Raw genomic sequence first — 26,788 nt, 5'->3', positions numbered from 1 at the left:
AAGAATATTTTAAAATAAATCACTTTTGAAATTTAGGACCACTTCCCTAACACTATATTATTCAGTGAGAAAATATCTGGAATTATTTAGTTTTAACATTCATAGTTCCATATATCTGCAGGGATGTTCAATAACTCAGATAGCCCTCAGAGCTAGGATTCCTGCCTTTTCATTTTTTTTAATGAGTCACCAGTGAAGTTACTCTTAAGCAAGTTTTGGTTTACATTTTTATTTGAAAACAGTAATATGTACAATCATGCTTTATTGTGAAAAATGGGAGATTTACCCCAAGACTAAAGAAACAGAACGCCCTGAACAAAATACCTGCTTTTGTCCTGGATCATGAACTGGCTTTGCTAGTTCAGGCTTTTTTTTGCCAGTTTCAGGTTTTGATTCTGGACAGACTGGAGAGCTGGGCCATCACCAGCCGTATGGAGTTTAACCAGGGCAAGTGCCAGATTTTGCACCTGGGGCACGTCAGCCCTGGCTGTACAGACAGGCGGGGGAACGAGAGGCTGGAGAGCAGCTCTGCAGAGGGACCTGGGGGTTCTGGTCAATGGAAGTTGAACATGAGCCACCAGTGCGCCCTGACAGCCAAGAGGGCCGGCCGTGCCCTGGGGGGCATCGAGCCCTGCGCTGCAGCCGGGCGAGGGAGGGGATTGTCCCGCTCTGCTCCGCGCTGGGGCGGCCTCACCTCGAGTGCTGTGGGCAGGTTTGGGCGCCACAGGACGTTAAGGGTACAAAGCTACCAGAGAGTGTCCAGGGGAGGGCCATGAACTTGGTGAAGGGTTTAGAGGGGAAGCCATAGGAGGAGCGGCTAAAGGCACTTGGTTTGTTCAGCCTGGAGAAAAGGAGGCTGAGGGCAGACCTCATCGTGGTCTGCAGCTTCCTCCCAAGGGGAGGAGGAGGGACAGGCACTGATCTCTTCTCTCTGGTGACCAATGACAGGACCTGAGGGAATGGCAGGGAGATGTGCCAGGGGACGGTGAGGTTGGGTATTGGAAAAGGTTCTTCCCCCAGAGGGTGGTGGAGCCCTGGAACAGGCTCCCCAGGGAGGCATCACGGCACCAGCCTGGCGATATTCAGGAAGCACTTGGACACGGCCCTCAGAGACATGGTGTGAATTTGGGGCTGTCCTGTGCAGGGACAGGAGTTGGACTTGATGATCCTTGTGGGTCCCTTCAACTGAGGACATTCTATGATTTGCCAAATATTTTTGTGCTACAGAATCTTTTGTAATGCCTTACCTACATGTTCACAACAAAAAATTTATTCTTTAAAAAAACCCCAAGTTGATTCCAGACACGACAGGAATGACTTAAGTTTGATCTGGTGACTAACAAAGAACAATGCGAAGTTGCGAACACATTACAGCAGTGATCCACATCACCTTATATTACTTATGACACATAAGACTCACCTACAACTTCTGAACAGTTTTATTTGTCCCTGGAAAGAGTGCCAGTCATTCATCCATTAGGATCCCAGCCATGCACACACTCATATATGAATAAAAATAATTAATAGAGAAAGTAAAAAACCCACAATCCCCTGCAAGCATAAACCAGAATTTTGCTATTTCTTTAATAGGACTATTCCTACATGTTGGCTTTTGGGGAAATTAATTTTTCATCCCTCAGTTTAACCAAAATATCTGTTTTCAAACACAATTCCTCTCAGTCTTATGAGGGAACCCCAGCTCTCCCTGGCCTTTCAATACTTAAGGGGGGTTGCTGACAAGAAAGACGAAGAGACATTTTACCAGGGCTTGTAGTCACAGGACAAGGGGAAATGGTTTTTAAGTGAAATCAAGGGTAGAGATTTAGGTTGTACATAAGGAAGAAATTCTTTACGATGAGGGTGGTGAGATACTGGAACAGGTTGCCCAGAGAAGCTGTGGATGCCCCATAGAATGACAGAATGGTAGGGGTTGGAAGGGACCTCTGGAGATCATCTCGTCCAACCCCCTGCTTGAACAGGGACACAGGAACATGTCCAGGTAGGTTTGAATGTCTCCAGGGAAGGGACTCCACAGCCTCCCTGGGCAGCCTGTGACACTGCTCTGGCACCCACACAGGAAAGAGGTTTTTCCTCATATTCAGGTGCGATTTCCTGTGTTCCAACTTGTGCCCATTGACCCTTGTCCTGTCCTCCTGTCACCCACCCTTCAGATATTTATAAGCATTGATGAGATCCCCCCTCAGTCTTCCCTTCTCCAGGCTGAACAAACCCAGGCCTCTCAGCCTTTCCATATAAAAGAGAGGTGCTCCGGTCCCCTGATCATCTTTGTAGCTCTGCTGGAGTCTCTCCAGTAGCTCCCTGCCTTTCTTGAACTGAGGAGCCCAGAACTGGACTTCCATCTTTGGAAGTGTTCAAGGTCAGGTTGGATGGAGCTTTGAGCAGCCTCATCTAGGGGAATAAGTTTCTCCCCATGGCATGGGCATTGAGTGGATGATCTTTAAAGATCCCTTCCAACCCACACCATTCTCTGATTCTAACAGTGATTTCTAGCTATGTGACATGAATTGTTTCCACATCCCAATGTAGCAAGGAAGATCTATACATATTCTTAGACCATTATCGTCCCCTAGAATTTGATTTTTCCAATATATGTTAGTTTGAGTCAGAATTGAGTGATCCTTAAACCTTGTTATTTATTGTTAATATAAATATGAAGTTTTAGAGAGGAAATGCTAGTTTTATATTTGCAAAATGTCCTTAGAGGTGTACGTTAATATGTATGTTAGCACATGTTTATTTGCAGTCTTTTAATTCACATTTCAGGAGTATTATCAATTATATTGCACTGATTCAGGATGGGAATTCAACTGTATTAAAGAAACACTGATTCCAAAAGAGGTACATCATCTAGCTACTCACTATAACAGCATCACATTAAACATCATGGATTCTCTAAGCTTGCTAACACAATTTTATGCAGTCACCTCAAAAACACATTTAAGGACAATATCAGTTTACAATAAAAACAAAGGAATGAAACCCAGACTTTCACAGGGAAAGATTCTCATGTCCCTTCTGTTGTTGCACAAGAGGCAGGTACTAAAGACGTTAAATGCTCAGCATAAACATCACAGAAAATAGAAGTGCTGTAATTACATCTGAAGGTCATCTGTAACAGTATTAAGATGAAGGAAAAAAAATGCAGTGGAAGGAGGGCAGAAGGAAGCAGCTATATGCTGCAATGATAAGAAAAGCACATTCCTAAAAGTAAAGCTCAAAACACATACAACCCTTCTACAGCAAATTCCATCCACTCACTCCCAAAAATCATACTTGGCTCTACAGTCAAAAAATTCAGTCAAGAAAGTCCAGAACAAGCCAGAAAAAGCAGATAAAAAACTTAAACCACAACCATTAGGAAATTACTTACCATATACAGGAACAGCTGTGCACAAGGTAGAATTTTGTGTGCCAGCACAACAAATGTATTGTTTTCTACAAAGAAAAATTTTGGTATGGAGCTAAACATACACATAGCAAGTCTTAAAAGAAGGTACTTGACAAGATGCATTATCTCCAATTTCAACATGTCTGATAAGGAGTAAAAAAAGCATAAATTAGGGTTTGGGGTTTAAGTGAAACTATTCAGGAATAAAGGCTTAAAAAAATTGCGAACTTAAACACACAATTACTGCATCCTCACAGGATGTTTCATGTGTCAAGGCTGGCATCTTAAAAATATGCTATAGACTACAGAGACTGGGATTGAGGTTTTAGACTTCATTTTGCAAAGCCTGAGAAGGCTTGTTTCAACCTCTCCTGGACCTCAGGGACACTTGCTATTCAAACTTTAACACTGAGACAAAGCCTTTAACAAAGCTTTACTTCAGTGTAAGTATTACTCACTGAAACCACTTTGTGCTAGAAAAGAATCAGAGCATTGCAACTGAAGTTGAGATCTTTGACTCAATGGTATCTCAGTAGCAATGGCATTAAATTTCTCTCAAGAAGTCTTATGCTAACAGAGCACTTCAATTTGAAGGGAAAAAATCTTGGAGTTTAAGACAAGCTTTAAAGTAAGGACAAGTCAAACAAGCAAACCACCTTTCAGTTCTCTTTAGAACATATATAAAAAAGGTGACGACAAGTACAATTTTCAGCTGTCATCTCCAAATAAAATGCTAATAGCATTTACATCTACCCTGAAGACACTTCAATAGTTGTAGGCCAACAGGATGAACTACAAAGGACTGAGCTACTGAACAGCGTGTATGTCTGTATAAAATGCAGGTTTGAAAAATAATTCACAAAAATCCAGAGGATGGAACTAGTAATGTTAGAAATTCAGGACTATGAAAAGTTAATTATGCATGCATGTTCTAGAAACTAGTAGTGGAAATTAGGTATCAAACTTGATAAGATCAGACCAAACAATAACTTCTGTATCGCAAACTGTAGCTTAAGGACATATGAAGTAAACATGAAGTGAACATGAAATAGAACTGTGAGCGTCTCTGTACTGAGCATCTGTAGCAGAGCTGTTACAGCCACCTATGGGAAAGGATTAACAGAAAACCAATCTCCAAAAACAAATGAGATCTCTAATTTGCAGGCACTTTTGTAGGGCTGATTATAGTACTGAAGCATGTGAACCTTGCTATGTAATTACCACTACTCTGAACAACATTAAAATCAAGAAAAGAAGCAGACTAGATATATTACACAATATAAGAACAAAAAATTGTTGATTTAGAGAAATTAATTATATTCTTACAGGACACAACCAACAGTAATTGTAAATTCTAAATTAAGATTCATTCTGCATTGTGTTTGCAATCATCATTATTACAGAATGTATGTTCCTCAGTGCTTTTTCTTCTAACATACTTCATCTGAGTTAAAACACTTCAGAATATTGTTCTGAAAATATTTTTAAAAGCTGAAATATAAGTTTCCAGCTTGCATTAATAAGCACCATAGCCACAAGCGAAGGAAAATAGTTCACTGTAGAAAATTACACTTAGCTGCTGCAGCCGCGATGTCTCCATGCTGTAATAGAAACAGTTATGCACTTTATTTTGTTTTCACACTTCAGGATTCAAAGGAGTTGAAGCTGTCATCTCAGTACTGCAAGGAGGATAGGGGACGCTAGAGCTAATATAAAACATTTCCTGTGTCAAAGAAAAATAAAGCAAAAGCAGCAGTAGACTTGCCTACTCCTGAATCAAACAAAAGCCACTTTTTATTGAAGTAATCAGACATCAGATTGAGTCAGATGAGACTGAATCCAAATTCTACCTCCAAAGCACTGCTATAACATCTTATCATGACTACAAAAACTTTGTAATTCTGTAAAAAGGGAATAGGTGTATTCCATAAGTTAGAGAAATCACTCTGGAATTCATATGTCCATCAAGGCAAGACAGATGTACCGGTTTTTCAAAGCCACAAGCTCTACAGGGCCGATACACAGACCCTACATGCACCTAAGGAGCAAATGAAAGTTAGAAGTCAAGCAGGTGCTCACACAGTAAGATCGAGCATCTTCTATGATGTACATTGTTTAACATAGGTATCATTCAAGTTTCATAACACAAATTTCGGTACTATTGTTAATTCAGTCTAAACTAATTAAACCGTCTTTAACAAATCAAGATTGTTTCTTTTGCTCATATTTTGGGAGTCCTTCATCAGCTTTACTGTTGTATTCTGGGGTGGGGGGAGGTGTTTGAAAGGAGAAGCTTAATATATGTACATTCAAATGAAATTCCGCTGCAGCTGAGATACTTACCTGGCCAAAGCAGGAACTGGTACTCCTCTTGCTCGAATAGATGGTTTTCCACGAACTACTGGAACTTCTGCATTTTCTGAACCACCATTTAGATATGTCAATTCTTGAAGCTGTGCCTGTCTGATTTCATCGTTGTAGTCCTAAAACAGGGGGGCAGAGTGAGAAGAAAAACCAAACTCTTCAACCACCAAGTTAGTACCAGCAAACACTGATCCTGGAAGTTTCCTCTTAAAAAGTGGAACAGCCCACTGAAAAAGTTTACTATGCAGAATACTATAGGCATATTATTCAGTTGAAAATTTCTAAAGGAGTTCTACATATTAATTTTTGCTCAGGAATTTTCTTTCCCATTGGATATTATCTCCATGCAGCATTACCACTTAAAATGCCAATGTTAGAATGCTGTAGAGGGAAAAACAACAACAAAATCAAGGTCCCACATTCTGAGCCGAGATCTGGTTTGTAGCTCCAGCTGTAGAATGATAGCGTGTTAAAAGCACATGAAATCCCATTGCCTGGTGTCGCAAAGCAGTAAAGAATGAACACACTGTTGAGAACAGCCCCTGATGAAGAAATAGATTAGACATCTACACTTTTAGAATTAGGATTTAAAGAAAATATATAAGGAAATTCACTCAATACAGATGTACTATTATCTCAAAAAGAGCTTCAAATATTTCAGTTCTAGAATATGCAATGGTAAACAAGCTGAAGACACGTGGGATGTTCCTTATTGTGCACAAATCCTCTCCCAAGGTTTGCCAAAAGAAAGCTGAAGTTACTTATATGGAATAAATATGGTACTTCTAAAATACACAAGAGTGTTCAGGGGCCTGTAGCCAACCTCCAAAACTAGCACATCACACAGGAATAAAATCTGTACAGCCAAGAACTCTTGAGCTCCACATATTTTTCTGTCATTTTTCCTCCACTTAAAGTAAGCCAAAAAATGCATCTGTAAAGGTGAATCAGAAAAATAAATTTTACTCAATGTGTATACATACAAACTAAGTGTCAAAATACATAGGTGCTCTAAGGTAATACTTCTTTTATAATAGCTCTTATCTGCAAATCCTCCCATTTCAAAGAAAGGAGGTTTGTTCAAATACTGACCATTTTACAGTTCAATTACAAAACAAAGGATGTACATCTTATTGGAAACCTGAGTTTATTGCATTTATGCACTAGGCAGGTACCAAAAGACTGTCAAGTAGCCTTGCAGCAGACAACTCTGAAACATAACTCTGCACTGAAAGGAGGTTAACACTTCTATGAATTCAAAGAACCCAATTATCCTTGAAACATTCTGCTTCTCCCCTAGGCTTCCACAAGCAGAAATAAGAAAGTTTTCCTTCACATGCCATTTCTTAAGATAGTTAGCATTTAAAAAAAGTCACGCTATAAAGGCATTTTGTCCAATTTGTCTTGAATAGGCTCTGAAATTTAACTCACAACGGCTCATCTGAGATCATCCTCTACTGAGCAGCAGAAATCAACCAGCAAACAAGATTAAGAGAAAAGTCCGGAAGACTGATTCAACTGTTTCAAACCGCATAATTGGAGCTTTCGAGATACAGATTTCATTAAGAACAGCTTGGACCCAATACACAGCCAAACCATCGCAGGGAGTAGAATAGAAAACAGACAGTTGCATACTGTTCTGGCCAACTATTGTACAGAAACCCACTTCATATTTGTGCTTTGTTGCTGGACCAGAATTGGCTACAACAGGAAAATTCTATGCAAGGCATGTAAGGAACAAACAAGTTCAGTCCTGAAACAAAATGCTAATGAATTGTTAGAACTGTACCACAAAAAATACTTTGGTCTTAGAAGTTCAGACATAGCATATAAAGGGCATCTCTGACATAACTTCTCCACAAGATGACAGCCTCAGAATTGTGCTCCTAGAAAAACACTTTTGATCATCATTTGATATTAGTATAATTTAATTTCTTAGACATGCTTAGGTTGCCACTGCACATGCTACATCCTTAATGATTTCTCATTTTCCTGCGGCATACTACTAGACATACCAGCAGCCCAAATCATAGACAAGGCCTCTACTGCACAAAGGCGCAGGACAGAAAATATGAGCCTTATCACATATGCCAGAGGCAGGAGGAAAAACAAAGAAGGGGCAGTACAAGGAAGCACTCTGAAATGGATTCTTCAATTAAAAGTAACAGAAAGTCAATTTATGAATACCTGCTGCTGGTAACCAGCACACTTCAAGTGAAATTGAGGAGACAACAATCTCTTCCTCACCTAGAACACAAGATGGACACAGAAACCCTTTAGACTGCACTCCTCCCCTGCACAGTTTAGTCAGTGGCAACACTCGAATTTCAGTCAAATCCGGCTGATTAATTTCACGTGTACAGATATACTCTCATTTTATGAGTACTGCCCATCCTGACTCCGAGTACAGTCTTCTCTGAACATGGAGGATGTTTTCATCTGTAGGAATGACTGCATCAAGATAGACAAGAAATTTTATCCCTACATAGATTTACTTACATGACCCAACTAAGCAACATTCTCTTAGATGTGATCTGCAATTTTCACCCAGCCCTGATCAACACACTGACAGATGACTCCAAGGAGAGCTGCTGCAACTTAAGAACTTCTTCCAATTTATCATTCAAACTATTAGTTAAAAAATTTTTTTTTATTTAGTGTTAGGACAGATCCCTGCAAAACCCTGTTAATTTTTGCAAAACACCAAAGCAGTTCTTTATCCTGGCAGTGAGCAAGAGTTATCAGGTTTCCAGCTACCTTTGCACATACACCTTAGAGTTATTTGCCAGCTTGCTTGAAGAGAAGCGTGTGAGTTTCCAAGGCCTAATGGCTCTTCCAAATACTATTAAATGCTATTTCATCCCCACATGTTACAAACTGAACATGCAGGAGGCAAGGGAGACTATAGGAAGAGCTTGCAAATTCTGCTCACATTGTAAATTGACGGCTACAGGTTGTTCTCTCAAAGATATTTCTATACTTTGCTTTAAAGACAAGGAAAACAAGTAACTCAGGTTACAGCAAAGCATAATTAATGCCGTAGCTATTAAAAGAAGAATGACTGCTACTACTCAAAAATTAAGCAAGATAGACTAAGAAAAATCCTATTGGGCAAAACTGGAGTGATGATGGTGTAACACAGGACCCAGGGGGAGGTGAGGGTAGAAGTACCTGGCTTTGTGTCTCAAATGACAGAAGTAGTTCTGGGACAAATATCAAGCAAAACACCCACCGATCTAACAGTCGAACAGACTGCTGACCAGAGGGTCTGGCCAGAACAAAGGGACTGGCTAATTTAAAGGAGGACAAAAGAATATACTTGAAGTCAGAAGCCATGGTTCTACCTGCAGAAGGCTGGGAGGGTCAAAGGCAACATGACAAGCAGGGCCCAAAAAAATATTTGAGTCAGAAGGTTTTGTGTCTTGGTTTGACTTATATCAATAATTTAAAGGAGAGTACGCCACTGCAGCTGTTTGAGGCTGAACTTCAATGCAAAGGTGCTTGCTCACAGATCTAAAAAGATCTGAAAAGAGAAACTAAGGCATTTTTGCTATGGTCAGCTACTAAAAGGTATTTTATACTCTACATTCTAGCACCAATTGTGATTGTATATTCAGGTCTGATCTGAAAACTGAACAATAACCATATACGTAAGTTAGGATCAGCATCTAAAGTTGTTGGAAGGTACAGTTAGCTTACTCTGTGAGAACACAAATTAACATCACAATCATATATCCTGATACCAGGACTTCTTACTTGAGATAAAATTGATAATTTGCTAAGAAAGCCAAAACAGACTTTACAGAATATGAAAAACCAAGTTGCATTTGGCAGCAGTTAACCAAATGGTTGTATTGCAGAGGACAAAGCTGCTCCTTATTCCTTCCTGGAGTGGCTGCTGCAAGGTGGGGGGCAGGGGGTCGGAAATGATTAAGGCATTTAGAGCTATTCTGATAAGATTACATTTGAAAAGCCAAAGGGAAATTAAGGTGGTGTTGGCTTGATCCCATAGTTCAGAAAAGATTATGCAGCACCAGTTCAGCTCAGTACAATAAAGATGCAATGAACAAAAACTGAGACAAAAATTTACAACCAAGGAATGGAATTGCTCATTATCAGCCTATAATTTCACTGGCTTAACAGTGGCAGAGTAATGACTAGGTTTTGATAAACTTACTTCATTTATTATGACATTAGGTGAATCAAGCTCAATGAAGAAAAATAAGATCTGACGAAGGGGACAGAGGAATCAGATATATCCTTACATCTAGTGCACGCAAAAAGCACTTATCAAATTAAGCATATTTTATCTAAGAAAACAGCTGTTTGTTCACTAGAACAGCCAAGACCTTACTTCTCCCTTATCTCTTCACATGATCAAATCATGAATCATGTAAATACAGTAACCTTTGACATTATGACAGCCCAGCGTTCCTACAAATGTTCTGTTGAGTATACCCTACCTAATCAGTTAGGATGTTCGAACATAAATAATTTTATTTACCTCTTCATATACATCAAAGCAAAAGCCGTTTGGCACCTGCAGACAGTTACAATGTGGTGCTTGCTTTATAACAGAACATCATGCCCAGGACATTTGGGGGGAGGGGGGCAGGGAGTTAATTGTCTTAAGGTGCATCCACATTTGCACATTTCACAGCAGAATGCCTCCTGCTGATCATTACTTACCATGCCTTGGTTCATGTCATGGAGTAGTGTTGGGGCATATGAACTAGTTTTTATTCAGACAAAACCAAGCCAGAAGAAACTCAAGGAACACACAATGCACTCCGGCAGCTGGGGACTTAGTTTTATGGACCTAGACTAGAGTTAGCACAAAGTACAAACCCCAGCTGCATACACTAGTATTGTCAGGTCATCAGCGGCTTCACCCTGAAGTACAGCTGCCATTTCTACTCCCAACAGGCTGTAGGGGCCATACAATGGGCATCTCCAACTGGTCCTGACCACAGCTACACTCACTATACTCTCAGACTTTTATGTGCTGCTGTCACTCACACACACCTTAGTGAAGTTTCCCTAGTTAGGTCTTCCACATGTCCAAGATCTGACACTAATCCAGAGCAACACTTGGCTAATGTTTTTAGAAGTAAAAACAAACAGAAATCAATGCACCTTGAAGGTGCTTTGCTTTCGATATTCAGTCATTTGATAACCAAATAGAACATTCACTGAAGAGCTAAGACCACTAGGAACCTCACACACCATAAGACCATCTCACATGCCCCAGCTTCTTAAAAGAGCTTGGACTGTTCCAAGCAGTTTAATATTGCAAAACAGTCGAGGTTGAACCTTACATGAGAAGCAGTCTTCTGTAAAAAGACATTGGAAACCCCGCAAGATCAATGTCTACACATATCCCAAGCCTGGAGTACAAACTTATACTGCAAATTGCATCTCATTTGATATATCCATACATCACAAGTTGAAGAATACACCAGAAGACAGGTATAACCCATGTATCACTACATTTGTAAGAAAAAATAAAGCTACAAGATAAAACTATTGATTCTCAGCACTGAACACTAAACCAGGATTATGTGTCAGAGCAATACTACAACTTCAAATGTATTTATTCTTAGTGAAATAGAACCCGATACCGATGCTTCAGGTATACCAAGAACACAAAGCCCTACCTTAAAGATATTTTCCCATATTTTACAGATTTTTACAATTATTTGTAAATGTAAATACTTTGCATATTACCAGCTAAGCAAGAATAAGTTGCCTTTTCACTATAGGTCATATCATGAGGTGAGAGTGTATGTGGACAGTTGGGCATTCACCCTGTAACTGCCTATATCAGAATGACAAGTATTTGTAAACATCACTTCTAACAAGTGAAGGGAATGAAGCAACACAACCTGACCAATATCGGTTAGTTCTAGAGAAAATTTCTCACTCAAGACTACCAGAATTCTTATGAAAAAAATTGAAATACTAACAGGGATTAGGAACTTCTTTATTTCTTCCAATGCATGTCCCATTCTGGCATATGCTTCTGCTGGTGGAGCAAATACTTCAATTAAGACATGCAGGTCATCATTTAGGTGGAAATACTTTGCCTCTCCACTTTTTCTCAACTCTTCCTCCTAGGACACAAGAAAGTTGTGCGTTAAGTTGGGGCTTTTCCACTTTTCAACATCTTATAATGCAAGTGTTAAAGTTGCTTGAGGCATTTGTACATACTATTTATGTTCATATATCAACAACTAAAAGTATAAAATTACACACTTCTCATACACTTCAAACCAATCATGTTGCTATATATCAGAGCGTTGATAAGCAAACTGATAAGTGACTAGTAATAGACAAAACAGGACCCATCAGCTTCTGCTCACATACAGAAACTGTAGCACAAGAGAATATTCCCAGCAGTTCTCCCAAGTGCAGTTTCACACAGACACTGAGAAATGTAAGTGAACTTGGAGCCTCTTTTCTCAAAAATAGTCTTTAGAAACAGGTTTGATCTAATATTCTAGAAAAGCAAGATTCTTTTAACCAATATTATTCCAATCTCTTCTTAGTGTTATTGCACAGCTCAGATACTACTTATTTTCTGTTCTCACTGAGATTTCTACCCCGTGAGTACATCCTTCACAAAACTGTGCTACTTGGACATGAAACCAACAGTTCAGCATATGAGACAAAGGAGGAGGACATTAGAGAAAGAGAGTTCACTAGCTATTTCAGCACAGTTTGTCTTTTATTCTGCTTCACCTAACCCACTTCAACGTGACTGAAAAACTATGATTTCAGTGTAGTGGAACAGTTCAATTCTCTGGAATACTCGCAATCACATGCAAAATGTGTAGACCTAAAGGACATTTAAGTCTTCGACTCTTCCCCGCCATGTGTGTTTGGCTGGTACTTCCCAAGAGTCTAAGCCACCATTAAAAATAATGTCATTGTATTATCAGATAACATTTTATCAAATTCTTAGCGGTTCTGCTATCTAAAAAATAAAGCCCTAAGAATCCTCCCCGCTACTTACTGTAGTGAGCACCAGGTAAGTACTTCATCCTTTAGATTACTAAAATTATATAGTTTTGATGATAGCTGAAAGCTCCCCTCATGCACACCCCTTAATTATGGGCTGAGGTTTATAAATGACAACCTGCTTCTGCTTCTCAAACAACATTCCTGTCAGACTTCATGTTTGACTATGGGGATGTTTAAAAAAATCAACAGAATCTAGTTAACTGTTGAAGCACCCACAGCAAGAATATTAAGAGGCCAGAGTCAGCAGGATTAGAGCATCAGCAAAACCATTATCTTGCTGACACAAACAACACATTTTAGGAATAGGAAGTCAACTAATGTAAACATTAAACAGCTGAAACATTTTGTTTCAATAGCAACTGTTTCTCACTTGAGTATTTAAGCACAGTTATTCAAGACATAGGAGCCATCATCTAGCACCAGAAGCTAGATGTTTCCATCAGTGGAGCTCCCCATATACTTTGGTTTTTTAGTACACACATGCTATCAAGCATTCCATGTCCCCTTTTTTAAAGGGAAAAAAAATCACTGTGCAGTTAGATATGCAGAGAGTTAACAAAATTAATTTCTGTGGTTATCAGTGTGCCTGGTAATAGCAGCAATAGAAACGTGACAATTTCATGTGCAGTGCCTGGTGAAAATGGATTCCAACCAGCAATTTTAACAAAACATACAAGATATTTCAATGCAGGTTGTTCTAAAAATCACTCCCATAAGGAAGGTTTTATTTTATACTTTCTTGCTTCACTTGCAAAGTTCATTTTGATTAAAATATTTTTTTCTAATTCTGGCACCACACACAACACTATTTTCCACAGCTCTTCTAGCAGCACATGAATGGGAAAGAGCTCATCCACTGGGGCCTACATATCCCAACACTGGGCACACATTAAGTGTTTCAGGCTTTTTCTGTTCCCCATGATGACCAACACAAAAGGCACAGCTTGCTCCCATACCAATATCCTTCACTGACAGCATTTTTAGCTCCTACAAAACCCTCTGCCTTCCATTACTTGACAGTACATGCATTGGCTAGGCTTGCCTGGTCCATGTGGATGCTGCACAGTTGGCCAAATCAATGAATTTTTGTTGACTGCAATGGAGATTTGAGCGCTGATGAAAGGATGAAAGTAAAGCAGATATGGAACAAGGGAGCTAAGACAGAAAGGTGGCCACTTCCTATAGTTTTTGTAAAAAAGTATCCTTCAAATCACCATCTACTCACACAAAAACTATCAAACCAAATGGTTCATGGCTTGGACAAGCTGATCTAGCTTGTTCTCAGTACAGACATCCCTGCAGTACCGCACCCTGGGAACCTTATGAGAAAGCTCACTATTTGCCTTGTACCTTGTGCTCTTGTATTTCATCCCTTCGTGGTCCTGAACAAAGCAGAGTATAGCACAGATTATGATGCATTATGACGCACAAGGCATCTGGCAATACACCTAAAGAGAGTTAATGTATTTTGCCCTGTATTCTGTTGTTCCTATAGACCCTGTTGCTTTCCACCCTATTTACCAAGATATCAAGAACCAGCCACCAGCCCTAGAACTCTATGGTTTAAATCAGTAGTTGAGTAGCAGTATTTATCAAAATATACGGCCACAGTACAGTCCATCTTCATTTTTACTACACCATCTTTGATTTAGGTTGTAATGTTTTTTTAGGTACCACCCAATACCTCTTTTTAATGTTACCTTAAATGAAATTCGGCGTCTGTCAGATTTTATATACCATTCAGAATATTCTAGTTAAAAGGCCTGTATTAGTCTCAAACTGTTGATAACAGGAGAATAACTTGTTGGCATGGAACACATTTCTTCAGGTTTGCAATATAAAAGCAATTTTGTCACGTAATAAGGAAATTCTGAAATGAGTCCTTTTACTTTTTCACTCTCCCATAGACATATGAAAGCCTGAATAGCCTAGCAGAAGGTCTCTGCACCGAGCAATGACTCATGAAAAGCCAGTGATGAAGTGACAGCACAGCTTGAAAAAAAAACCATGCCAATGGAAGAGAATTACTGAATTTAGATATTGCATATAACAAGTAAAAGCATGAAATAGTTCTCCAGATGTTGACAAAAGAAATGGAAATAGAAATGCTAGATTGATTCTAGAACTCACAGTCAGTGAGTTCCAGAGTTCAATGAGTTCTTAAAGATACAGTGAAAACACTTTCCTGAATGTGCTCTTTTTAAACCCAGGTCTCTTATTTAAATTAAAGTGAGACGGAATCCTGTGTTTCCTATTTTATATCTTTCCCTGGAAAACTCACAGAAGGTAATTATGTTCTTTGCACTATTTTGTCAACCTTTCCTATCAGCTTTCTTCCACAAGTCTTTGAAGTCCTCTTAAAGCATCTAGCAGTTTGGCTCAGCCAGGGAAGTCTGCGGAGCGTACTGCCACTTTTCTTCAGGAAAACTGGTTTGTAGCAGGTACACTAGCATGTAAGTGATAATTACATCATTACCAAAGGAAACATGAGAAGTTCAAATTATTCAAATGTAAACCTTTAAGACTCTTCCCCAGGATTCTGAAATCCAAGTTAGAATCTGAACTTTTCAGCTTGAGCTTCTGCTTTTAATAAAATTTTTATAGTGCAGAGCCATTAGAAAAACTCAGGGGCCTTCCTACCCCCGACACATCATATTTTGATACAGAAACATGTAATCCAGCAACAGAACAATGTCAGTTTGACATGTTCCACAAGAACTGAAAATGTTCTCTGAATGTCATTTAAAACACTATTTGGAGCCTTACTGTCATCCTGGCTTAATGGCAAATTTAGTTTATATTCTTGGGCTTTTTTGAGTTGAACTGTCATATTCCAAGTTTGTAGCTTTTCACAGCTAATGGTTTAGCACTTGAGATTAAAAGTTGCATTTTCTGTATTATGTAACAGCTCTCATTCAAAACAGCTATTTCATATATTCATAGCCTTTATTATATTTTTATAAATATAACTTACATGTATGTAAGTCATAATAAATATTTTCAAGATTAAAAGAGTTCACTTTGAGTTGTACAAAAAAGGCATTTATGGGCTCTGATCAAGTTCTTGATAAATACTCTATAAATCACAACATTTACATTTTGTTGGAGAAATGTGCTGAAAAGTACAGTTTAAGAAAGTCCGTAATCAGCCCTTTAAGTCACTACTCCCTATATGTCATTATCAGTCTTTAAAGCACACAGTTATATAACCACAGAAAGATTTCACTGGAGGCCTATAAGACACAGTATGTTACAGGCAAGAAATATGTTCAGTATTTAATTTGTATCATCAGGAATGCTCCAACTGAAAAATGCAGCTTATCAGACAGGTGACATCTCACTGATGGACACTTATCTGCTACAAATTTTGCCAGAGATTTATTTCAGTAAAGAGTGAAACTGATTAGTACAAACACATATCAAGCTGAAGGTCCCTCTTCTGCTGTCTGCTTTGGCTCTTGTAATGGATACATCCACTATAACCAAATACTTGTCATAGAAACAATTGCAATTTGCCAATTGTTTAAGCTACATAAGTCATCCTGAGAGCTGTGAAATTTTTTCCAGCTGTATTTTATCTCCTTTCACCTATTTTTTTTCTTTGTCTTGAAACATTAAGTTATATTAAGTGTTATTTTATGTGAAAGTGTTTGGTGCCTCCGAAAGTGAAAACACTACCATGTTCGCTTGGGCATTTCTCATTACAAGCTGTACAAGATCAATCTAGAATATGTCACCAGTAATGCTCCCCTTACATCCCCCCAAGGACCGTGGTTTGGGGGTAGAGGCTAACTACAGCTCATGGTAGCCTCAAAATACTCACACTGAGAACAGACTCCTTAGGGAAAAGAGACTCCATCTGATTCTAACCACTATTGGGATAGATGTGCTTTTTATTTGCCTCCCCATTTTTGTCATTAGGTTTGTTCACCTCCTCAAAGGTTTTAGGAAAAAGTTATCCAGGTATCAAACACTCCACTGGCATACTCAGGTCTTACCTTTGTCTTGTCCCTCATAGAACCTTTTCCCAAAATGGACATTTTTGTCAGTGTTTCTTCCTGTAAGCGCTTTAGAGAATTGCCACGTGGGCCCAAAAGTTTTCCCACAAAGTTGAACTGCAAGAAAATAAAAACCCTTTAAGTTCATCGGATTTTTAAGCATAATTGAACAAGCAAAATGGAATATTTTGCTGAAACAACTTTTTGTTCCAGGTGCAAACAAGTATCAGATCATAAACTACACAGTCATTAACTCATTAGGACAATTAACAGCATGTCAGTGCCTCCACCAGGTGTCAACAAAAACACAGACATATCTGCCCTCAGAGAACTCAAATAGTATAAAGAAACCTGCGCTTCCCACATTCAACAATTCAGTTTTCAACAATTGTCACCAGGTACATAAAGCCATTAAAACAAAGCTGGAAGCAATCTCAGATACAATCCTATGAACCAGAGCTCCAAAAGAAAAAATATCTTGATCGCCATACCCTCCCTTGAAGATCTATGAAGTAATACAGCAACCCATACAATATACCCTACGCTAAAACACAGACAGGATTAAATGCCAAGAACATAAGCATAGAAATCCAGTCCCAAACCAGAATCGGCACTCATGATCTTCCCAACTACCACTCAACCCCCATTATCACTAAAGTTTACCAAAACCAGTTGGGGTTGACAACTATGGCGTTACACCATTAAGACAAGTAGGGAGAAGTGGTAAGCCACAAAAATAAAGGAAGACAAAAAAACAGTACAACCAGTACTCTTTCAAGCCCAGAAGGTGCTTGAGAGGGAAAGTGGGCTGAAGGAAACAGGTATCAAAATTCCATTCTTAACAAAGGAAAACAAAAAGGGAGAATGTGCCTGTTGTCACTTCAAGGACACAAAAGTGGACTTAGCAGAGCTAGGAGGTGTGAAAGTTCTCATGAGCACTGCTCCATAGGGCATATACTCCCAGCCACACGTGCCAGGGGAAAAGCTGTGTACATTCAGCAGTCCACTTTCATATAGCACTGCACTGGATTTCGGACAGTATCTAAAATTTGAAGGACAGTTTCAGAGAAGACTTGAGGATTCACTTAAAGTATGCAGACAACTATTTCAGTTAGGAAAAAATCAGTAAAAAGAGCTGATAAACATAAGCTACACTTGGAAGTGTGGTCAGTGGCTCAACATCCGGATGGAGACTGGTGACGAGTGGTGTCCCTCAGGGGTCTGTACTGGTCCCAGTACTGTTTAATATCTTCATCAATGACATCGACAGTGAGATCGAGTGCACCATCAGCAAGTTTGCAGATGACACTGAGCAGTGCAGCTGACACCAGACGGACAGGATGTCATCCAGAAAGACCCAGACAAGCTGGTGAGGTGGGCCTGTGAGAACCTCATGAGGTTCAACAAGGCCAAGTGCAGGGTCCTGCACATTAGTCAGGGCAGCCTTCAGTATCAACACATGCTGTGGGCTGAAGGGATTGAGAACAGCCCTGCAGAGGACTGGGGGGTACTGGTGGATGAAAGGCTGGACATGAGCTGACGATGTGCACTTGCAGACCAGGCCAACCGTATCTTGGGCTGCACCAAAAGCAGCGCAGCCAGCAGGGCGAGGGAGGGGATTCTGCCCCTCTGCTCCGCTCTGGTGAGACCCCACCTGCAGGGCTGCGTCCAGCTCTGGAGTCCTCAGCACAGGAAGGACATGGACCTGTTGGAGCGGGTCCAGAGGAGGGACAGTGATCCAAGGTCTGGAGCACCTCTCCTATGAAGTAATTACTCCTACAAGGACAGGCTGAGAGAGTTGGGGTTGTTCAGCCTGGAGAAGAGAAGGCTGAGGGGAGACCTTATTGCAGACTTTCAATATTTAAAAAGGAGGACGACAGGAAAGATGGGGACAGTCTCTTTAGCAAAGCCTGTTGCAACAGGACATGGGGTAACAGTTTTAAACTAAAGAAGGGTAGATTTAGACTGGATATAAGGAAGAAATTTACTATGAGGGTGGTAAAACACTGGCACAAGTTGCCCAGAGGGGTGGTAGATGCCCCATCCCTAGAGACATTTGAGGTCAGTTTGGACAGGGCTCTGAGCAACCTGACCTAGTTGAAGAAGTCCCTGCTCACTGCAGGGGCATGAAGGGACCTCTAAAGGTCCTTTCCAACCACATGCATTCATATTTTACAAAGTTGGTATGGAGCACTAAACACTTCCTGAAAGTAATTTTTTCCTGTATTAGATTTACATGGCAAGGTTTTGGTAGCAGGAGGCTGCAGGGGTGACTTCTGTGAGAAGCTGCAAGAAGCTGCCCCCATGTTGGGCAGAGCCAGCTCCAAGGTAGACCCACCACTGCCCAAAGCTGAGCCCATCAGTGATACAGCACCTATGTAATAACATTTAAGAAAGGATACAAACACTGAAGTTGAGACAAGTGAAAGGTGAGAGAAACAGCCCTGCAGACACCAGAGTCAGTGAAGGAGGGAGAGGAGGTGCTCCAGGCACCAGAGCAGATATTCTCCTGCAGCCCATGGTGAAGACCATGGTGAGGCAAGTTGTTCCCTTGCAGCCCAGGGACAACAACAGTGGAGCAGATATCTACCCTGAAACCCATGAAGGTCCCCACACCAGAGCAGGTGGATATGCCCTGTAGGAAGCTGCAGCCTGTGGAGAGCCCCCACAGGAACAGGCTCATGGCAGGAGCTGTGCCTGTGGAGAGGAGCCCACGCAGGAACAGACGTTCTGGCAGGACCTGTGATCCTGTGGGGGACCCACTCTGGAACAGTCTGTTCCACATGGTGCAGTCCTTCAGGAAGGGACCCACACTGGAACAGTTATTGAACTGAGCCCATGGGAAGGACCCACAATGGAGGAGTTTTAACAACTGTATCCTGTGGGTGGAACCCCATGCATGGGAAGGGCATGAGGAGGAAGGAGCAGGGATGAAGCGTTATGAGCTGACCACAACCACCACTCCCTGTGCCACCTTGGAGAAGGAGGTGGAAGAGTCAGGAGTGAAGCTCAGCCTGGAAAGAAGTGGGACATGCAGGAAAGGTGGGTTTAGTTTTGTTTTCTTTCTCACTATCCTGTTACAATTAATTGGCAATATATTCATCTTCCCCAAGTCTGTTTTGCCTGTGACTAATTGGTGAGTGATCTTGTCCTTATCTCGACCCACAAGCTTTTCATCTTCCTACATCCTACACAGGGGAAGTGATACAGCAGCTTGGTGGGCACCTGGCAGCCAGAAAAGGTCAACCCACCACAATTGCTGTCAAAATACTGCAATACAGATTGCTTATCAAGAAGCTACTGTTCAGAAATATTTACGATCTCCAATGAAACTCTAAAACCAGGATATTCACTGTTGGAATCTAAAGTGACACAATTACATTAACAAAAAAGTTTTAGGCACAAGATAGTGATGCTAAAGAACAAACAGGCTTAAACTACTACTTTGTGGCCTCAAATTTATAAATCAGTTTAAATTCTTTGACTGTTCCTCTACAACTGTCACTAAAGGACCAAGATGGGCTTCTTTGATCTCCCTATTCCTCTGGAGGAATTTGCAAACACTTCACAATGGGGTAGTAGGACCTCAAAATCCTTTGCTACATTGGAAGTGCTAATAAAAGAAGGCCCAGCTGCAGTCACCCTACAATGCAGAAAGTCTACAGCTCCAGTTCACCTACTTCAGCTTCAGACAAAGAAATGCAAGCATTAAAAGCTACTAAATATGAAAGTTAATTTTATTCCCCTTAGTACCTGCAAGTTCAATTCCCAATGTAGAACTGAGTTAGAACCAAGATACATTGAGCAAATTGCTTATGGATGACTATAGACCACAGAAGCTATTAGAGTTAGGGCCTTGCATGAACTAGTCTTTTCTGAAATTATCAGGTCAAATCTCAAGAAATCCTCAGGCAATTTCTTTAAGTTTTATTTGGTATATTTAATTTATTTTCTTATAGGTCCTAAGATACAGTCAAGGAAAGCATTCATCAGAAATAGATTACCCAACAAAATGGTAGAAATCTCCCTTGCTGAGAAAATTCAGGACTCAGGGCCACTGACTGGGCCCTGTGTAATCTACTTTACAGCCATGATTTCAACAGAAGGTTGGACCAGATATTCTAGAGGTCCCTTCCAACATAGACTCCTGATTTTATTATTTCTGGCGGTATAACTGCAAGGAAAGCAAACAAATTGAAACAATTCCTAACAGGTCTGAACTTCTAGAAGTAATTCCTTGTCAACAGCTTCCTTAAATAAAGGGTCATTATTAATGAACGGGGAGTTCATAGTTAAGCTCAAATGAAAGCTTTCATATAATGGAATGCTACATCAATTTTTCAAGGATTACTTAAGATTACTTATGTTTACTTTAAAATAGCCTTGTAAGTTATTAGGAACAAAAATAAACACTGCATACATTTAATATGAGATATTTTCCATTTACAGTAAAATATGCTGAATTATTTCAGAATGTTGAGTACCTGCCGTCTGATACAGTCTAAATTTCTAGCAGTAATCTTAGTTAAAATATTCAGATGAAATTTTACTCAATTTTTGACTGCAATTTATGAATAGACAAGCATGTATTTAACTATGCAGTGCATAGCCCTGAATATCACTTTCTAACTGCAACAAACAACTCCCTGACAATTAAAATACAAACTACAAATCATAACAAATGGAATTGCCTACCTGCAAGAAAAGTGAAATCCTATTTGTGTGTAATCAAAGTAACTAAAAGGCTTCAGTGCTCAGAGGAGACTTGGGGGTTCCAAGGCACATTTTAGTCCACCTGTATTGTATATTTTAAAGCCAAATAGTTTAATATATTGTGTATATCTAAAACTTGACCTACAAAATTTTAATATCACCAAAAGTTGTCATCTTTTCAAAACAAAAAAATCTGTTGATATATTTTTATATATATATTTATATATAGAGAGAGTTTATGGCAGCTATACAAAAAGCTGTAGCTGCACAGATGACACGTTCTAGACAACATTTTTAATGAACATGAAAATGTATTAGCTGTATCCTGAGATCCACTGAACCATTCTTCCCTGTGCATTAAGGCTCCAAATATTAGATTTGACAAGTCTGAAGCATGAGAAACCTGTGCTGCAAGTCTGAAATTCTGCTGATTTGAGAGCACAGTACCTCTAGATGTAGCTTAAAAACATGACAAACACTGAAGGTTACTAAAAAAATGGCTTACAGCACAGTCCCAAAGCCTTTTTGCTCCCACTCGCAAAGCTAAAAAGCTTTGAACATTTCAGTTCATTATTCCATAAGTGAAACCCATTTATTATATTGAATGAATCCTTTCAGTAGAAATCAGATTATTTACTTTGCACAGGTACTGGATTTTGTTCAAACTATTGCTTTATCTCCCTTTTACATCAAAATGGAAACATCTGATCAGCAAAAGTTTACTTTGAAATATTTCATAGAGATGTAGAAACACTCAAACATATCAGCCACTAAGTTTAGTAGCTTATCATTATATCATTATTTATACACTATGCCCAGCAGTCAAGGAGTAAAAAGGGCTCAAACCTGAACATACAAAACCACCACACAGACAAGTTTTTTTACAAAATTAACAAATCCAGCCTATCTGATGGTGAAACAGAAGGAAGTAAGCCTGGCAGATCCTAGTTAGCTCTTGCACAAGAAGGCTCACAAACAAGTTTCACGAGCACTTCCCCTGCCTCACATTCCTAGAGTTTATTTGGCTAAGAGTACAAGAGCAAAAACAAATTCAGGTCTAGTATGGAACTCAAGCATATACACTATCTCTGAATTAGAGGCACTTGATAGTAACAGACATCTATAAAAGTCAGATCAGTCACATTCACTAGTTCTGGCTCGGAATTAGACATGCCAGACTCCCCTCTTCACTCACTCTTCTTTCTAGTAGAGCATGACCATATCTGAACTGCCATAAATACCTAAAATTGTCCTCAAGTTCACTAGCTTCAGCTTGTCATCGTATTAAAGTAGTTGCACTACTTTGCAATGCGAGCTGGTTTGGAAGCTTTTCCGTATCCACAGTTCTACAGGACAGCTGAACTCTGAGGGGCCAGCCATGACTGTTACTCTACACTGGATGAATCATTTATGTTAAACCAAGGCTTGTCTATACATTAAGGCAGCTTCCAATGTCTTGGGTAAGAACCAGGATCTTATGTAAGATGGTGTATAAAACAGAAGATGAAGTGCCCAACCTGAATCGGGTTCTAGACCAGCTCTGAAGGATATGTAAAATATGGCACCTCAAAAAAGTTATAGCAAAACATTTAAAGCATCTTTGCAAAAACAGTATCATGATTCAGATTAACAGACCTGAGAGTAGACAACTGAAGATGGGAAAAATTGTTACACCGGCTACAGGTCAAGCCAAGTAACACTCCAGTAGTGATAAATGGTACCCTCTGTAGTCTTACACCATTACAAAGTATCATCAGATGTACATTAGTTTGAGCAAGAGGAGGCAAGACTGAAGTGGTCCTATTTCCTAAGGCCTCTGATTACTGAAAGCACATCCCCCCCATACCTACACCTCTGGTTTAATTTGTGGTTAAAGAGACACCATGAAGTGCAACAGCCCCTTCTCAAATTCCTCAGACATGGGATTCCATCCCTGGGCTAACAGACACCGCTGCCAGCAGATACTGGTTATCTATACTGAAAAGCATGTATTTGTTTCCCTTTCTCCGATTATCTTAAACTGCTGTATAACTACGAGATCTCCAACTTAAAACACACTAATAGTAAAAAATTATAGAAATAGAGGAAAAAATCAATAATCAGGTTTTTGCTTCAAAAATATTTCTTCTCTAGGTAATTCATAAATCCTCATTTTAAGAAGCATTTTTTGCAGATGTAGTTCAATGGAGATTATGGACATCACTGCCTAACACCCATTTCTTCAGAATCCCCAAATCAAGATATGACCTTAGCAGATATCCAGAGATTTATTTCCTTACCAGATCTCTGCTTGAAACTATTCCCTGAAAACAGTTCTAGAGAACACAGCTACAAAGAGTATACAAATGAGGCACTCTCTTCATAAGCGTTTGACCTACTATATGAACTTAGTGAAAAAGGAATTAATGCCAGTGCTACAGCATTTTTAAATGTATATATTACAGAAAGAGGGATATAATAGAAAAAGTAATCCTTGTTTATCCCCACCAAGAGAAACCTGCTGAGAATGGTTCATCCAGCTTAAAATACTTAGTGGAAATAAGCACTTGACCAAATGCTTTGCTGTAAAGCTCAAGCAAGCCATTGTCATTAAAGCCATAGAAAGCTTTCTTAGCATATTAGTTTTCTGCAATGGTTCCTCTGTGATAAAGTCACTAGAATAAAAATAGTTAAATTAAGATTCAGAACACTTTCTTACAATGACCTGAAACCAGGAAATCAAGATTTTTCTTACTCATTTTCTGAAAATAATGTTTCTGGAGAAAGGTAAATACTTCAAGCATGTATGTTATACCACATGAAACTACTCTCTCCTTCACACAATGCAGTAATAGCTCTCTAAACATTTATTCACAACAGAAAGCTTGGTCAATTACTATAAAGTTGCTCAAAAGTTACCCCTACTACATTTGATACTTGTTCTTCCATGTTACTTAGTTATACAGCCACATCTTCTCATTCCTACTCTAAGAAATCCTTAGAGCTCAGGTATTACAAAAAGTTGTTGTCTAACTAGTCGTGTGACTAAAATAGCAATCTCTCCATGACTTCAAGTAACAACTGCAGATATATTTTATATGACAATGACATTTTAAAATAGATATTTTCACTTTAAATGTTGAAATAAAAGGCTTAAACTGATATCAGTTCCGCAAGTCGGTAACTTCTGAGAATATATATTTAAACTATCACTTCAGGGAACAACACAGACCATTTCTTACCAACTTTGAGATTTACCCAGTATTTAAGTGTAGATCTATGAGCAATTTTTTAAATGGTAGCCTGTCACAAAACAGAAATAATTGTTCCCATAGTTTTGATCCATCTCATGGAAAGCCATCATCATTACATTTACCATCCATGGAAGGTATTTTTTCCTCCCAATTCAGAACACTTGAGTTCACTGAACTGTCAAAGCAAAAATCAGATTTCTCAGACTAAACTACTCCATGACGCATATTCATTGAATGCGTGGGAGGGGGATAACTCCCTCCTGCCTCATTTGTACATACCTAAGCTATGAAACACCTTACACACACTGGCATTTCATAGCAGTGTTAGGAGAGATCCAGAGAGTCTCTCCAAGAAAACAACATGGTGACCTTCCATGGCAAGCAAGCTCACTTCTGCCTTTATCTTTAAGTCTGTGCAAGTCTGAAGATTATTTTCAGGCATGTGTGCAGGTTTAAAGGTCACATTTTTCACACTTGACCTAGAGTCAGTTGAGTTACTCGGCTAATCAAATAGCAAGGTGTATTAAATGACCCTGAACTCCACTGCCTAAGATGACAAGATCTCATCCCACTAACTGCAGTTTAGACATCCAGCATCCACATGTACTCCTACATACAGGTAACTTGATTTAGAACAGAATCCTACCTCAAAAAGTTGGCCCTTTTCCTACAAGGTTGCATAAAAGCCCTAACCTCTCTACTATCTTAGGTGCTACAAACAAGGATTACACAGCATTACCAAAGCATATTCAAGCCTCACCTAAAAACCTCAGATTAGCTTCCATATCAGTGATTCAGACTTCTCAGAGGACTATATTGCTGGACCAACCTGAAAAACTCATAACAAGGTTGTATACAATCAGTTTGACAAGACTACTGGACCTGCGATCTATAGAAGAGTTTCTGCAAGGTTTTGTCTTACCAAGTAAGACTATCTGTCACCCTATCAAGACATATTAATTCAGTTGCTTTTTAATGTGTACGGGAAAGAAGAAATTAAATTAATTCAAATGCACAACCAGCTGTCCTGGCTTCAGCTGGGATTGAGCTAGCTTCCCTCCTAGTGCCTGGCAACACTGCTGTGTTTCAGATTTAGCATGACAATAATGTTGATAACACACTAGTGTTTTAGTACAAAAACTGTTTAGCAACAACTAAGTCAAGGACTTTCCAGCTTCCCATGCTCCGTCAGCGAGGAGGTGCACAAGAAGCTGGGAGGGGGGCACAGCTAGGACAGCTGACCCAAACTGGCCAAAGGGATATTCCATATTCTATGAAATCATGCTCAGCATATGAACTGGGGGAGTTGTCCAGGGGGCAGTGATCACTGCTCAGGGACAGGCCAGGTGTCAATCAGCAGGTGGTGAGCAGTTACATCACTTGTTTTTCTTCAGTTTTGTTCCTCTCCTGTTTTCATTTTGATTTCAATTATTTTATTTCAATTATTAAACTGTTCTTATCTCAACCCATGAGTTTCCTTACTTTTCCAGTTCTCTCCCCATCCCACTGGGGAGGCAGCAGGGAGGGTGAGCAAGCAGCTGTGTGCTACCTGGTTGCCAGCTGGGGTAAAACCACAACACCACCCTCAAGCAGAAACTGAACATAACTCCTGGGACTATGTTGACAAATTATTTCATAAAGCAGACAAATTCAGGCTGTCTTGGTTATTCTATCACCTTCCATCAAGGTCCAGTCATGAAAAAAACATTTAGGCCAACTAGCATATTAGGCCTGTTAACATTGCCAAGATTTAAGCAAGACGAAAGGTCCCAGCTGAAGTATATATTTATATAGACCCACAGAAGCAATGAAGAGCTGTTAGGTAGGAGGCAAGTTAAGGATATCAGACACTCAACTGTTTGCGCACTAAGCAGAAGACCAGAAACTCATAAGGTTTTTCTGGGAGAGCGAAGATGCCCAAAAAAGTGGAATACCTACTTTTGAATGTGAAGTCTACCAGATTCTTTTCAACAGGAACCCAGCTGCTCTGAACTTCAGTTGAAGAGCTTTCTGCTGCAGTTAACCTGTCACCTTCCAGCGCTGTCAGA

The 26,788-nt window shown here is 39.7% G+C and overlaps 1 protein-coding gene across 3 annotated transcripts in view; it reads right to left on the bottom strand.

The window, feature by feature from the left end:
- The window catches only part of KHDRBS3 (KH RNA binding domain containing, signal transduction associated 3), a 102,643-nt gene that overhangs the window by 39,142 nt on the left and 36,713 nt on the right, over window positions 1-26,788 (bottom strand). For all 3 annotated transcript variants that reach the window (XM_075085885.1, XM_075085884.1, XM_075085886.1), the window contains exons 3-5: window positions 16,795-16,911; window positions 11,740-11,886; window positions 5,753-5,892 (exon numbers count right to left, since the gene is read on the bottom strand). In XM_075085885.1, the coding sequence (XP_074941986.1) occupies window positions 5,753-5,892; window positions 11,740-11,886; window positions 16,795-16,911 (404 nt within the window). The remainder of the gene's footprint in view (window positions 1-5,752; window positions 5,893-11,739; window positions 11,887-16,794; window positions 16,912-26,788) is intronic.

This window comes from Phalacrocorax aristotelis, chromosome 2 (assembly GCF_949628215.1).
Source record: "Phalacrocorax aristotelis chromosome 2, bGulAri2.1, whole genome shotgun sequence".
Taxonomy (NCBI): Eukaryota; Metazoa; Chordata; class Aves; order Suliformes; family Phalacrocoracidae; genus Phalacrocorax; species Phalacrocorax aristotelis.
Note: the sequence above shows the minus strand (reverse complement) of the source record. Positions and strands in the feature narration are given on the sequence as shown.